The 12,842-nt window shown below is 41.0% G+C and overlaps 1 protein-coding gene and 1 pseudogene across 1 annotated transcript; both read left to right on the forward strand.

Moving 5' to 3' along the window:
* Positions 1 to 472: 472 nt before the first annotated feature.
* On the forward strand, positions 473 to 9,014 carry syt19 (synaptotagmin XIX). Its single transcript, XM_076992174.1, has 8 exons — positions 473 to 649; positions 773 to 855; positions 1,072 to 1,312; positions 1,509 to 1,591; positions 2,082 to 2,480; positions 2,841 to 2,960; positions 3,143 to 3,254; positions 5,698 to 9,014. Exons 3-8 carry the CDS (start codon positions 1,141 to 1,143, stop codon positions 6,003 to 6,005), a joined length of 1,194 nt encoding a protein of 397 aa, XP_076848289.1. The 5' UTR covers positions 473 to 649; positions 773 to 855; positions 1,072 to 1,140; the 3' UTR covers positions 6,006 to 9,014.
* Positions 9,015 to 9,895: 881 nt separating this feature from the next.
* Positions 9,896 to 10,540, forward strand: LOC143508657 (uncharacterized; annotated as a pseudogene).
* Positions 10,541 to 12,842: the final 2,302 nt, after the last annotated feature.

The following is a 12,842-nucleotide window of genomic DNA, read 5'->3' on the forward strand; positions in this document are numbered from 1 at the left end:
AAGCCTGTGAGACCTCTGTTCTTACATTGATCTTTCACAACCTGGAGCTCAGTTTCCTGTTTGTGTCAGAGAGAGCCGCAGATATGCATCAGGACATGTTCCATTGATCTTACAGAGGGTTGGTTTCAGTGTTTCTAACATGTTTAACCCTCAAAAACTTCATTCAACTTTCTTAGCTACAAAATGTGATCTTCTAATATTGTGGAATTAATGCACATTTATGCAATGAATATTCACATGGAATATTCTGACTATGCATTTGCATGTAATTTTGTCCACGAAAATGCACTATAACATTAAAAAAAATCCTGATTAAGCCCTTGTAATCATTCACAGCCATCCACATGTCCAAAACCAGCCCTTCCTTCACAGTGTGTGTGTAGATTGGCAACTCGATTGCCACAGCATGGAAAAAGTTGTCAAAATAATCAAACCAAAAACAGGATGCAAAAAGGTGACTTCAACACCATGTGAACAACGGCAAGAACTTGCACACAGGTTTCACTGTGAGACGCTCTCTAATCTCAAGATTGGCCGTTTGCCTATGGGGTTCCAATCAATGCCGAGTTGTACCTGCGTCGTAAAAATGGCGGTACAGTCGAGCAGGACGGGAGAGCACCTTCTTTGTGGAGAGGCTACAGTGAGCCGTGTAAGTGTGGATATATTCTAATTAAGCTCAGGATTGAGGACAGGAAGTGCAGTCATGCTTTCAGGCTTGACCAATCAGAAAGCGGTTGGGCTGGTTTACATTTGTTTAATGATGGTCTGTCAGGTGATTTCTGCAGTAAATGTGAAGATGGACCGAGAATGATGTAAGGCTTTAGTGTACTGACAATCAGACATTTTCATCAGAAGGTATGTGACAAATTATATTATGACCTTTTAATGTTTGAGATGTAAAGTCAGTTATTCTACTGGTACAAAATATTGGTCTCCTGTCTTTATGCTCTGTATATTACATTTACTGAATATACTGCACTGTAAACTACAAGTAAACTTATCTAAAACTGTCCTTATCACTTACGTGCCAACTGGATGCTGTAACTTGCCGTCTATAATTTGACTATCCAGCAACAGACATTTGACAGGAGCAGCAGGGTGTTTTTGGTTCCTCTGTCCCTCTGTCCATGGCAGGGGACCATGTTCCCTGCTCTGTTGAAGACCTCTTTCTGGGACATTCACATACCGCTCTCAAAGGAAGTTAAGTACAGTATTGTGGGTGTTTCTATCCTTCTCTTTCTTGTGGCCTTCTGCTTTCTGATATGGCAAATTCACCAATACTGCACACAGATGCCTGCTTCCAAGCACACTGGTATGTTTTAAGAACTTCACTGTTCATTTTTGTCTGCACTGTAAATACAGCAAAGATGTAACAATGTACTATTTGGGAAGATAGGCGGGACAAACTAAGGGTTCGAAAAGTAACCATGACTACTAAAACCTGTGATTGTATGGACAAAGTGTACACGATAAATAATTATCAATATTAAAATGTGAATAATACTCAGTTGCAGGTAATGGCTCACTATTAGACAGCCAGTCTGAAAAGAATGAAAACCTTCAAAGTAACTCTAAAACACTAGACTTCAAGGTGAGTCCTGTGGATCCTAGCACTCTTATCTTCTATCAAGGGATTAGGACTGTCCACACACACACACACACGCGCACACACACACACACACACACACTTTTAATAGGAAAGTCAGACTAAAATATGTTGATGTTTATGTACTGACAATTCAAAGCTTTGGAGTTCTCACGTTGTATGCCTCTGGCTTGGAGTCCCTCACTCCAGCCTTAATTAAACAAAACGTCATGTTTGATTTGTAATTAAGTGTTTATAAAGAGCACTTATACTGTGTTTACCTTAATTTTTTTTAAATGTCTATAATATTCACAGTGAGAATTATTAGTTATTATGATTACTCCTGCATTATTAGACGATAATTAACTACTCAGATTAAATTAAGAGACAGATGTCAGGCACTCGTGTTAAATAAGTCCTGAACAGCATTAACACACAAAGTGGAAGGGGACATATGCTAGAGCTCAGACGAACTGGCTCCATGTCCCTGCCTCAGCTGGAGCCGCGCCAGGACGAGAGTGTCCGGCTGAGCCGAGGCCTGTCACGCAGCCCTGAGTTGGCCAGCAGCACGGACAGCCTGGGCGAGACGGCCGAGGAGCGCGTGCAGGGCTGCCTCCGCTTCACGCTCCTCTACGACCACGTGCGGTCGCGTCTGCTCATCACCGTGCTGGAGGCGCAGGAACTGGGGGCTCGGGAGTTCAGCCGCGGCGCCGACCCGTTCGTCCGCGTGCGGCTGCTGTGGGCCTCGGAAGAGGACGAAGAGCAGTCGCTCGCGAGCGTGCTCCATGAGTGGCAGACGCGCCTGGTCAAGGACTCGTGCGACCCCGTGTTCGGAGACCAGTTCTCCTGCGCACTGGCGGAGGAGGACGTTCCCAGGGTCACGGTCCGGTTTGAGGTGAGGTTGAACACAGTTCGAGTCTTAGACTGTTGCCAGTAGAGGCCTGCGATGCCAGGCTTGTTGACTTTTTCAGTTTTTCTGATTTTGTAGCATGATTGAGTTAAAATGATCCTGGTAGAGTTTTAACACAAAGGGCTTTAATAGACATCCTCAAGCTCCTATTCACATTGCACTCTCATAGGCGATTTCACTTCAGTCAAATCATGCTGATAATTTTTTGTTGCTGTTCATCCAGTCATGTTGCCATTTTAATTACTGCAAACTAAATGTTGTGTGCATTGTACATCATACAGCATAAACTATATTGAACTATATCGATATATGAAGATCTATGTACTAAATTTGTTGTTCTATCAGGTCAGAGATTTTAATAAATACTCCAGACATGGCATTCTGGGAGAGGTCCGGGTACCTCTGAACAGTGTAAACATTTCACATCCTTTGGAAATGCTAGAGGAACTACAACAAACAAAGAAAGTGAGTATATTTCCCCCTCAAAACAATAATTAAAGAGTTAAACCAAGGCCTGGTGATCTGGTTGTAAAGTCAACATCTTGAACAAACTGCTTGTGCAAAGGAGAGTAAACTATAACATAAAGCCTTTTACAACAAATGCGAAATATTCCAAGGGCAGATGCCTAGTACCATTTCACTTTCAGGACATTGTTGGAGAAGTCCTGCTTTCTCTGAAATACATGCCCACATCTCAGAGACTGGAACTGGGACTCCTGAGGGTCAGAGTACTTTTCCCGCCCAGTAAGACACAGAGAGGTAAACTATGTCTTCTATGTCTAAAATATTTCACATTTGTTGTGATCATCCTGTGTCTTACAAATGACAAGTTTGTGAAGATGCATTTATTGCACTTAAATGTAAATTCATGGATACATGTTACATTTAAGAAAATATAGATTATCCACAAGGTGGTGCTGTTTCCCAAAGCATATCGTTTAGTAGCGGATGAACAGTCCTAAATCGCTGAACATTTAGCAACTGCTAATATTACACACGCTGTAGCAGTGTTCCAAGAAAAATACAGCCACCTCACAGGAATTCCGCTCCATTCTTTCAACAATGTTTACCCACTGTTGCTAATAGGCTCTGATTTTGCACACATAATTATCCCTGTGGAGCCAGTGCAACTGGGCCCACTCTGGGGGTCCCACAGCTGTATGAACAAGGCTTGGGTGGAACATTACCAGGATCAACAAAGCTTATTCAACATCACCTGTCACTTCAAAAATGTCTCTTCACATCTCTTACATCACCCTAAACTGAATTTAGCATAAATAGATTGTGATTGTTCATTCTATACACAACCAAGAGGCCATCAACATACTCCAGACTAGAACTGTGACAGAAGAGGTTGATGGTGTCCTCCGGTATGCAACCCCTCTTCTACATTAGAAGCCCACACATGAGCTAAAGTCTCCACAGGACTCCCTAAGGGCAACAGAGAAGCAGGTGACTCAGAAGGGCAAGCTGAGAAAAGTTTTTAACTGCATGTTTCAGTGTCAGGCAAATCATTTGAGCAAATGCCTTTTGACCTGTCCTATTTTGGGGGCAACTCTTCTAGGTGTTGAGATTTCAAGGCCACACAGTAGCAATTGCTAGTGACATCAAAAGAATGCTCCGTGGGGTCAGACCGCTTCCAGAAGACTGCCCGCTGCTCGGGTTCTATTGGAGGGACTCGGGTCGTGAAGCTCTGGTCAGAATCTACCAATGGAATGTTCTTCCTTTCAGCACAACGTAGTCCCTGCTGTGTGACCTTTGCGCTACAGAAACATGTCTTAGATAATAGCAAGGAAGGAGAGGATGTGTGTACAGCAATGGAACAACATTATGTGGGCAATTGATAGCAAAGTTTTCCCACAAGAAAAGATGCAAAGGCTCTAGCTGGCAAACTCCAAGGCAATAGGAGGATTCCCACTACATCATTGAGGTAGCAATATCCACAGTGTAATAAGCCATTATCCTGCAGCACAGAAAGACGTAAATACAGAACTCTGGCAATCAGATTGAACTGGTATTATTAAGACAATACTATAACTCCTAAGTGTCACCTATTAGAGCCTCAGACACCCATTATGCTGAGTATCTATCATGCCTTTATGGCCCAGTATAATCCACTGGGATATATTGTCCCCTTCAATACAATAGCTAAGATTCTGTTCAAAACGTTCTGGGAGAAATTGGGATGATCCTCATTCAACTTCCAGCCATCTTCAAGCATGATACACATGGGAGGACGAAGTGACGCACATGGTGAAACTCTCGCTGCTGAGACCTTCCCCTTACACTGGACGTGCCCACATGTCACCATGCTCCTGAACAGCCTTACGGATCACTAAGTTACTGCCACTTCATCACTTTAGAATGCATCAGAGCAAATTCAAGTAGCTTTTTGGTGGCTCGTGTGATGGATGGTCATGTGATGGATGTAAATTCACCTTTCAATTTCCATCTTTGAACAAAAGTTCCTGGTAGAAACGTGGAAATTAACATGCTCTTTAGGGATTAGATATTTGTGTGTGTCCCATGAACAAGCAGGTAGAGTTCACACAGTTTAAGGTCTTACCAGGAGTCTTGCTAATTCCAAGTTTGTGAAGAGGTGCAGGCAAAAACCTTTCTATAAATTCTTTATTTAAGAATCTATATACATGTTACCTACACCATGCTTAAATTTCAGTTAGTGGAGTTTATGTGGGTGCAGCATGTCACATTTAAGTGAATACAGATTAGCCACAAGGTGGTGCTATTTCTAAATGTAATCATTATTTTGAAACATTTACACAGCACTGTACAGTATACTGTCACGCCAACTTACAAAACATCAGAACAGCCAAATATCTTAATCTTAATCTTAATAACATGTCTAATGTTTGGGCATATATTTTGACAATACTCATTGTGTTTTCTTACATGGTAGATTGCATGCTACTTTGGTATTTATTAATTTATTTCAATTTGGATGACCTACAGTTTTCACAGTCCTAACCAGTAGCCTCACTAAAATTGTTTTAGGAAATATGTTGTAAAAACAAATGGAAGCATTAAATTGTTAAAAGTGATTTAAAAAGCTTTTAAGACTGAAAAGTATATATTGGTCAGGTATGTCCAAACTTTTTCAAAATGTTTACCAGAGCACAATCAAATGTCGACAAGCTTGGTTATTTCAAGTGGCACTAAAGCTCAATGATCTTTCTGTTACCAGCACTCTATGCCAGGGTTGGTGTTCTGTGTAACCAGTGTAAAATTCGACACCAGAGAACCTCAGAGAAGAGACACTGTGACGTGACGGTGTTTAATGAGGTCCTGATCTTTGTGCTACCTGACACTCAGATAAGGGAGTGCACCATCAAAGTCTCTGTCTATGAACTACGCCCAGGCAAGAAGTCCTGCAAGCGCCTGATTGGTAGGGCCAGCGTTGGGAAGGAGAAGACCACAGAGGATGAGCACTGGAAGTTGATGATGCAGTCACTTCGGCAGCCAATTGCAAAATGGCACTTGCTCTACCTCTGAAATTCCTTCAGAAGTCTAAAGAGGACTTGTAGTTGGACAATAACAGACAATACTCAATGTGCAATAAAGGGCGTTAATTGATATTTATCACAATTTTTATTTATGTTTTGCAAGCAGGCTCTCTGTTTATTCACACATTTCTTTGAACATTTAATACAGGTGTAGTGACTTTCCAACAAAAAGATAGAAGCAGGGATGGTACAAAACTATAGGGGAAAAGTAATTAATTTCCCAGTGTTTTGGATGCAGAGACCATTAACCATTAAAGCCTGCTTTATTTGTTCATCACGTCTCATGCTGCATTAGAGATATCATTGGCGCAAGTTTGGTCTGTTTTTGTGGTTCAGTTGGTCTTAATCAGACTGCAGGTGAATACAGCCTGATACCAAAAGCTTGACACATTCCAGAAATTATCAAGGCTCACCAGATGTGGCCACTGTGCTCAAGGTCGCTCCCACGCGCCCACACGCCCACGTCTTCCCCATGTCTCCCCCACGAGGTGTTGCCATGTGGCAACTCCACTGTTTCGTGTACTCTGTGTAACAGCATGATAATTACAGGGCCGCTGAATTCGGAAACATTATCGCAGCTCCTGCTCTCGTTAAAGCATTCATTGAATAAACAGTGTTTTGTGAATTGTATGTCTAGGTTTAGGCTAATATCTAATATGTGTCTTCCCATTTCATCTATTGCTGTTCTTAAATCATGCAGGTTACTTCAAAAAAGTTATCTCACGGCCACTGCTCTGAACTAATTTATTTTACTGGAGTCTTCAGTGGAAAGATTTCAGTAGACAAGCAGCTATGAAATGTACTCCATATCTAGAAATCTTTTGTATCATAAGATTTCAACATGTCATGTTAACAAACCACAAGCTTTGCTCCATTGTCAGTTTCTGAGCTTCTGAAGGAATAGCGTAGTGATGACTCAGTGTGTGAGGCTGATCTCTCATCAGTTCTTCAGTCAGGGAATACTGTGCCCATGACCAGGTAGTGTGTCAAGAACCCATCCAATTATACTGTATTAATGCTGTGATGTATTAATTTACATCAGAATGTATGAAGGAATCAATGAATATGTAAAAGAGCTGTCAGACAGGTATATAGGCCTACTGTGAAAGTTTACTGTAAAGTACAAACAAGTTTTAAGTTTACAGTTCAGCTGTAGTTTCTTCATAGTCCTACTTCAGGTTACACTAGTTCTACAGCTTAACTGTTAAACTTCACAGTAAACCCAGTCATTCAAGTTTAGATTCATAGAAATTGCACAGTGGAAGCCTGAGGTGGTCGTATTACCACAAAAGATTACAGAACATTTCATGGTCGAACTGTGAAACATTAAAACTGTCAAGTAATTCCTAGTTTTACAATGAAATTTCACAGTACATGCTTTCCTGCTGTCTTACATCCTTCATAAGAAGTTCTGGTGTTCTGTCGAGCTGTGCTACCGATAATATGTGTAATGTTATAATATATGTGTAATAATGTGTGCTACTTAGTAGCTACATGTCTACTTTTTCTTCATGTTCAAAAGATAAAATCATGATGTTATAATAAAATAATTCTCTTCTGGGAGCATAATTTAATATGGGATATTAGTCTATTGACATGCTAATCCTGAAATCAAGATTTTGCAATAAATTATAAAAACATTTTTATATACTCTTACTTTTATTAAAATGAAGTTATAATACTGTGAGAGCCAGGCTGTGCCTCTATGGGACATAACACAACTGCAAATGCAAAGATAGCATTTATTGACAGAGTGGCACAAATCTGCTATTGATTCTCATTACGGTAGCATTTTTAGGCTGTCAGAACATTTACAACTGTACATGCTTATGCAATCTGCAAAATAAGGAACCAGAAAAAAGCTTTTATCTGGATCCATCAGCATTTGGCCAGAGGCACCACTTGGCTCTAGGGGAAGGTGAGCAAATGTTTGGGCCCCAGGCTGGAGGGAACCCCTCCCCGCCCACGAGCACTGACAGACTTAAAACTACAGCAGGGTGCAAATGTGCAAAGTTTGCAATGATAGTTTGAGACCTGAACTCCCTAAGGGTGCCCATGAATTCTTGCCATGGTCCCCAACAGACTCTGAAATTCCCAGCGGCTATAGCTCTGCCTGTGCCTAGGGGAAAAACAGGAGTCAGGATTTCTGTTAAGTTTCGGTCACAGTTTTTTGTATAGACATGTTGAACAGTACATTAAAACAAATTTACCTGTCATTTGTTGATGAACGTTTAATGCAAACAGTTGAACCAGGAGGACTGAATTTGGTCTGGCTTCTTCCATCGGTAAAAAATAAAATAACTGTATAAAGTTTATACAGTTATTTTATTTCTTTTTAGTTTATACTATAAACTGCTTCTGCAATAGGGGTTTGTTTGTGTAAGCGTTAGACACACGTGTTTTTTGCATTATCAACTAAACATGAATATAATAATAATAGTTTTTGACGATTCTACAATTAAAAAAGGTCTGACATCTCTATTAAAATGACCAGTGAAGCATTACTAAAATACCTAAGATCTGTCTCTCTTCTATACCTGTACCTGACTTGATACAGTATAACATTCGCAGGAGAAAGAGAGATCAAATTACACCTGCAAGCCACTCACTGCACTGGTTATCTGTCAGCTTTAGAATAGATTTTAAGGTTCTAGTCATGGTTTTTAAATGTCTTCATGGTCTTGCTCCTCTTTACCTCAGTGAAATGATGGTTAGATATGTTCCAGTCAGGTCTCTCAGGTCTTCAAACAGTAATCTACTGGTGATTCCTAAAAGCCAATTAAAGGTTGGCGAGGGGGCTTTTAGCCATTATGGTCCAAAGCTCTGGAATTCTCTTTTTGAAGAGCTCAGAGGCATTTCATTCTCTGAGCTTTTTAAAAAGAGTCTCAAAACCTTCCTTTTTAGATCTGCTTTTAGCTTTTAGTTTTAGATAAGCAACCCTAAATCTGTTCCATCTTATTTACTTTATTTACTTAGGCATTTCATCCCTTCACAGCTTATAATTTGTATTCACTTTATTACATTATTTTATTGTGTTGTTTCCTTTTTTTATCTTTAATTTCTTAATATTTTCCTTGTCTTTTTATCTTTGCCTCCTTTTAATGTTTCTTTTTAAAATTTATTCTGTAAAGCACTTTGAGTTGCATGTATGTATGAAAGGTGCTATACAAATAAAGTTTATTATTATTATTATTACTATTATTATTATTATTATTCAGTTTATGAGTGGATAACACTAGGAAGGGCCTAAACAAATCTCACTTAGAGTGGTTACTCTTTCTGTGCATGCATCATTTACTTTAGTGTGCTGCAGAGAATATAAATTGCTTCATTTTTTGCTGCTGAGTGAGGAGAGACAGAGTGGCTAGAGCCGGTCTAAGCCTGAATAATCAGTCTGGAAGCAGTTCAGGCTGCTGTTTCAGAAACACTGACTATGCAACGTTGGCCCAGCAGACTGCCTTATGTAACATTATAGGCCCAACCTTTGAAATGGCATAGGCCAGGCCATCAGTCACAGTCTTTAAAAGTCTTTGAAAAACAAAAGAATACCCTGGACTTATTAAAAGACGTGTTCTCCCTGTCTTGCTCTCCTTGTCTTGTCAGCATGGACTGGGAAACCATGGCTTGGAGGAGAAGATGTTCAGGTCCTTCTCTGCTTCCTGACCACCATTATCCATACACATATACATAAGTATTCACAGCCTTTGCCATGACTCTCTAAATTGAACTCAGGTACACCCTGTTTCCACTGATCATCCTTCAGTTGTTTTCACATCTTGATTTGAGTCAACATGTGGTAAATACAGTTGATTGCACATAATTTGAAAGGTACACACCTATCTATATAAGATCCCATAGCTGAAAGTACATGTCAGAGCCATGAAGTCCAAGGAATTGCCTAAAGACCTCCGAAATACAATTGTAATAAAGCACAGATCTTGGGAAGGGTACAGAAAATGTTCTGCAGCATTGTAGGTCCCAATGAGCACAGTGGTCTCCATCATCTGTAAATGTAAGAAGTTTGTAACCGCCAGGACTCTTCCTAGAGCTGGCCAGTCTGAGTGATCAGGGTAGAAGGGCTTTAGTCTGGGAGTTGACTATGAACCCAAGGGACACCCTGACAGAGCTTCAACATTGCTCTGTGGAGAGAGGAGAACCTTCCAGAAAGACAGCCATTTCTGTAGCACTCCACCAATCAGGCCTGTTTGGCAGAGTGGACAGATGGAAGCTACTCCTCAGGCACAAGACAGCTCACTTGCAGTTTGCTAAAAGGCACCAAAAGGACTCTCAGACCATGATAAACAAATTTCTCTGGTCTGATGAAACAAACATTGAACTCTTTGGCCTGAAGTGTCATGTCTGGAGGACACCAGGCACAACTCATCACCTGGCCAATACTATCCATACAGTGGTGCATGGTGGTGGCAGCAACATGCTGTGAGGTTGTTTATCGGCAGGAGAAACTGGGAGAAATGTCACGGTTGGGGGAAAGATGAATGCAGCAATGTACAGAGTCATCCTTGAAGAAAACCTGCTCCAGAGCACTTTCTACCTTAGGCTGGGGTGAAGGGTCATCCAACAGGACAGAGACCCTAAGCACACAGCCAAGATGACAAAGGAGTGGCTTCGGCACAACTCTGTGAATGTTCTTGAGTGGTCCAGCCAGAGACCAGATTTGAACCTGGGTGAACTCTGGAGAGCTCTGAAAATGGCTGTGCACTGACTCTCCCTGTCCAACCTGATGAAGTCTGAAAAGTTTCGCAAGGAAGAATCTGAGAAACTGCCAAAAGAAGGTGTGCCAAACTTGTAGTATCATACTCAAAAAGACTCGAGGCTGTAACCGCTGCCAAAGTTGCTTCAACAAAGTATTGAGCAGAGGCTGTGAATACTTATATACATGTGATATCTTGTTTTTTAATTGTAATAAATTAGCAAAAAAATCAAACTTCATTCAATCAAGAACCAGCCGGTTTTGAGACAGCTTTTCCCCCCAGGCCATCAGATTGCTGAACAGCACACAGTTGGACTTCAACTCCATATTCAACTCCAAGTCACTTATTTAATATATATGGTGCTAGCATGTTCAAATTTCACATTGTACATATTTCATATTTATATACTGTGTTTTAGTTTGTATTTATTTTATTCTTAAAAGTTATGCGTGTTTGCACATATGAGGGACTACACACCCAAGCTTTTCACTCTCCATTCTCACCACAAAATGTTGAAAAAGTGAAGTGGTGTGAATAACTGCCAGATGCACTATATATATATATATGTGTGTGTGTGTGTGTGTGTGTGTGTGTGTGTGTGTGTGTGTGTGTGTGTGTGTGTGTGTGTGTGTGTGTGTGTGTGTGTGTGCCCACGTCTGTACCTGAGTCTGTCCTTAACAGAGTAGCGGAGTGATTTAGCATGGCTTTGGTCCCAGTGCTAAAGCAATTCCAGATCTGACCTTTTGCCACCATTTAGACACACTGACGCAGTCAAATATGCTGCCTTCTTCGCCGTGTTCTTTCATAGATTTCTCATTTAACTGGCTCCAGGTCTGGAGAAGGCACTTAATTTTGCCTAAGTGCAGACAAAAGTCTCCAGACAAAAAAATACAACTTCAGTTATTTCATCTGTGGTTGTCAGCAGAATTGATACAGCCATAAAAGTATTAAGGGAACAGGAGAGACAGAAGGAAGAGTGATTAAAACAGAACGCAGGAGAAGTATAGTTGCCATTCTGTCTATTCTAGAAAAGAGACCATCCTTTCTAGGAACTGCATTGAGTTCTTCAGTGACAGTCTCACTCCAAATGTGGGTTGACCAAATCTGACTGACAGCACCTTGTAGACAAAAGCAGTACTACTAATCATGTCAGTTCGTGAGATATATTTGACACAAAACTGGCGTTGCCGTGACTTGTACGTGTGTTAATAGAAGCTGGTAATGAATGCCAGTAATGCCTGTAAAAATCTACACTACTGCATCAAATTAGCTCCTAAGAAATTAACAACTTTTAAAAATGGCACATAAATTTCATAGAAATATTCATAAAGCCAGCAGTCTTAGAGAGCAGCCCTGCAGGATATATTACCGATGACCATTTAAGCGACCACTGCTCTGGAAATAAACACGTTGCCAGTCAACGAACAAGCAGGCAATAAAGCTTATCTCAGTTCCAGTCACCCTGCTTTTTATCTACTGAATAATCCATTACTTTGCTTAGGACTGAATGCCATTCTGGCCTGGCACAGTTCAAAGCAGAGGAGCCTGTTCCACGTGTCACAGATTAAACCCCACACAGCTGCTAAATGATTCCACGTGTGCCTAAGGTCTCTCAGCTCCACAGTGTGTAGGTGAGGTCAAAGTGTGTGGATGCTGTAAACACAAATGTAGTTATGAGTGATTACAAAACAAGCCCGGGCAGTGCAACACATTTAGGCATGCACAAACAAGCAGGAAACGACTCCGAAAAAGCCAAAGACCATGATCGAACCTTCATGGTAAAACCAAATCCAACTACCATCTCACTGCACTTTGGACCTCTCCGCAGACAAAACCAGATTTGTGATTCTTCCACTGTTGAGATTTCCATTAAGTGGACAGGTACATTATAGTGGACAGGTAGGTGAATAGCAATAGTTACTGCGGCTTTTCGACCATACAGTAGGTGTTCAGCTTTCCATGCGTATGCAAGTGCCTTGTACTGTGGACTACAGACTGTCCACCCCTGTATACATGAGAATGAGAATGCCAATCAGTACTGGCAGCAGAAATGAGGTCAGGGCATCAGGGTGAATCACCCGATTGGCCAAAGGAGGCAAACAGGACATTGAAAC

This window comes from Brachyhypopomus gauderio, chromosome 2, assembly GCF_052324685.1.
Source record: "Brachyhypopomus gauderio isolate BG-103 chromosome 2, BGAUD_0.2, whole genome shotgun sequence".
Taxonomy (NCBI): Eukaryota; Metazoa; Chordata; class Actinopteri; order Gymnotiformes; family Hypopomidae; genus Brachyhypopomus; species Brachyhypopomus gauderio.

Coding starts and splice junctions, on each gene's coding strand:
- syt19 (XM_076992174.1), top strand. CDS start 1,141: ATGTTCCCTGCTCTGTTGAAGACCTCTTTCTGGGACATTCACATACCG. Junction 1,313..1,508: donor GCCTGCTTCCAAGCACACTG/GTATGTTTTAAG, acceptor AATAATACTCAG/TTGCAGGTAATGGCTCACTA. Junction 3,255..5,697: donor GCCCAGTAAGACACAGAGAG/GTAAACTATGTC, acceptor TTCTGTTACCAG/CACTCTATGCCAGGGTTGGT.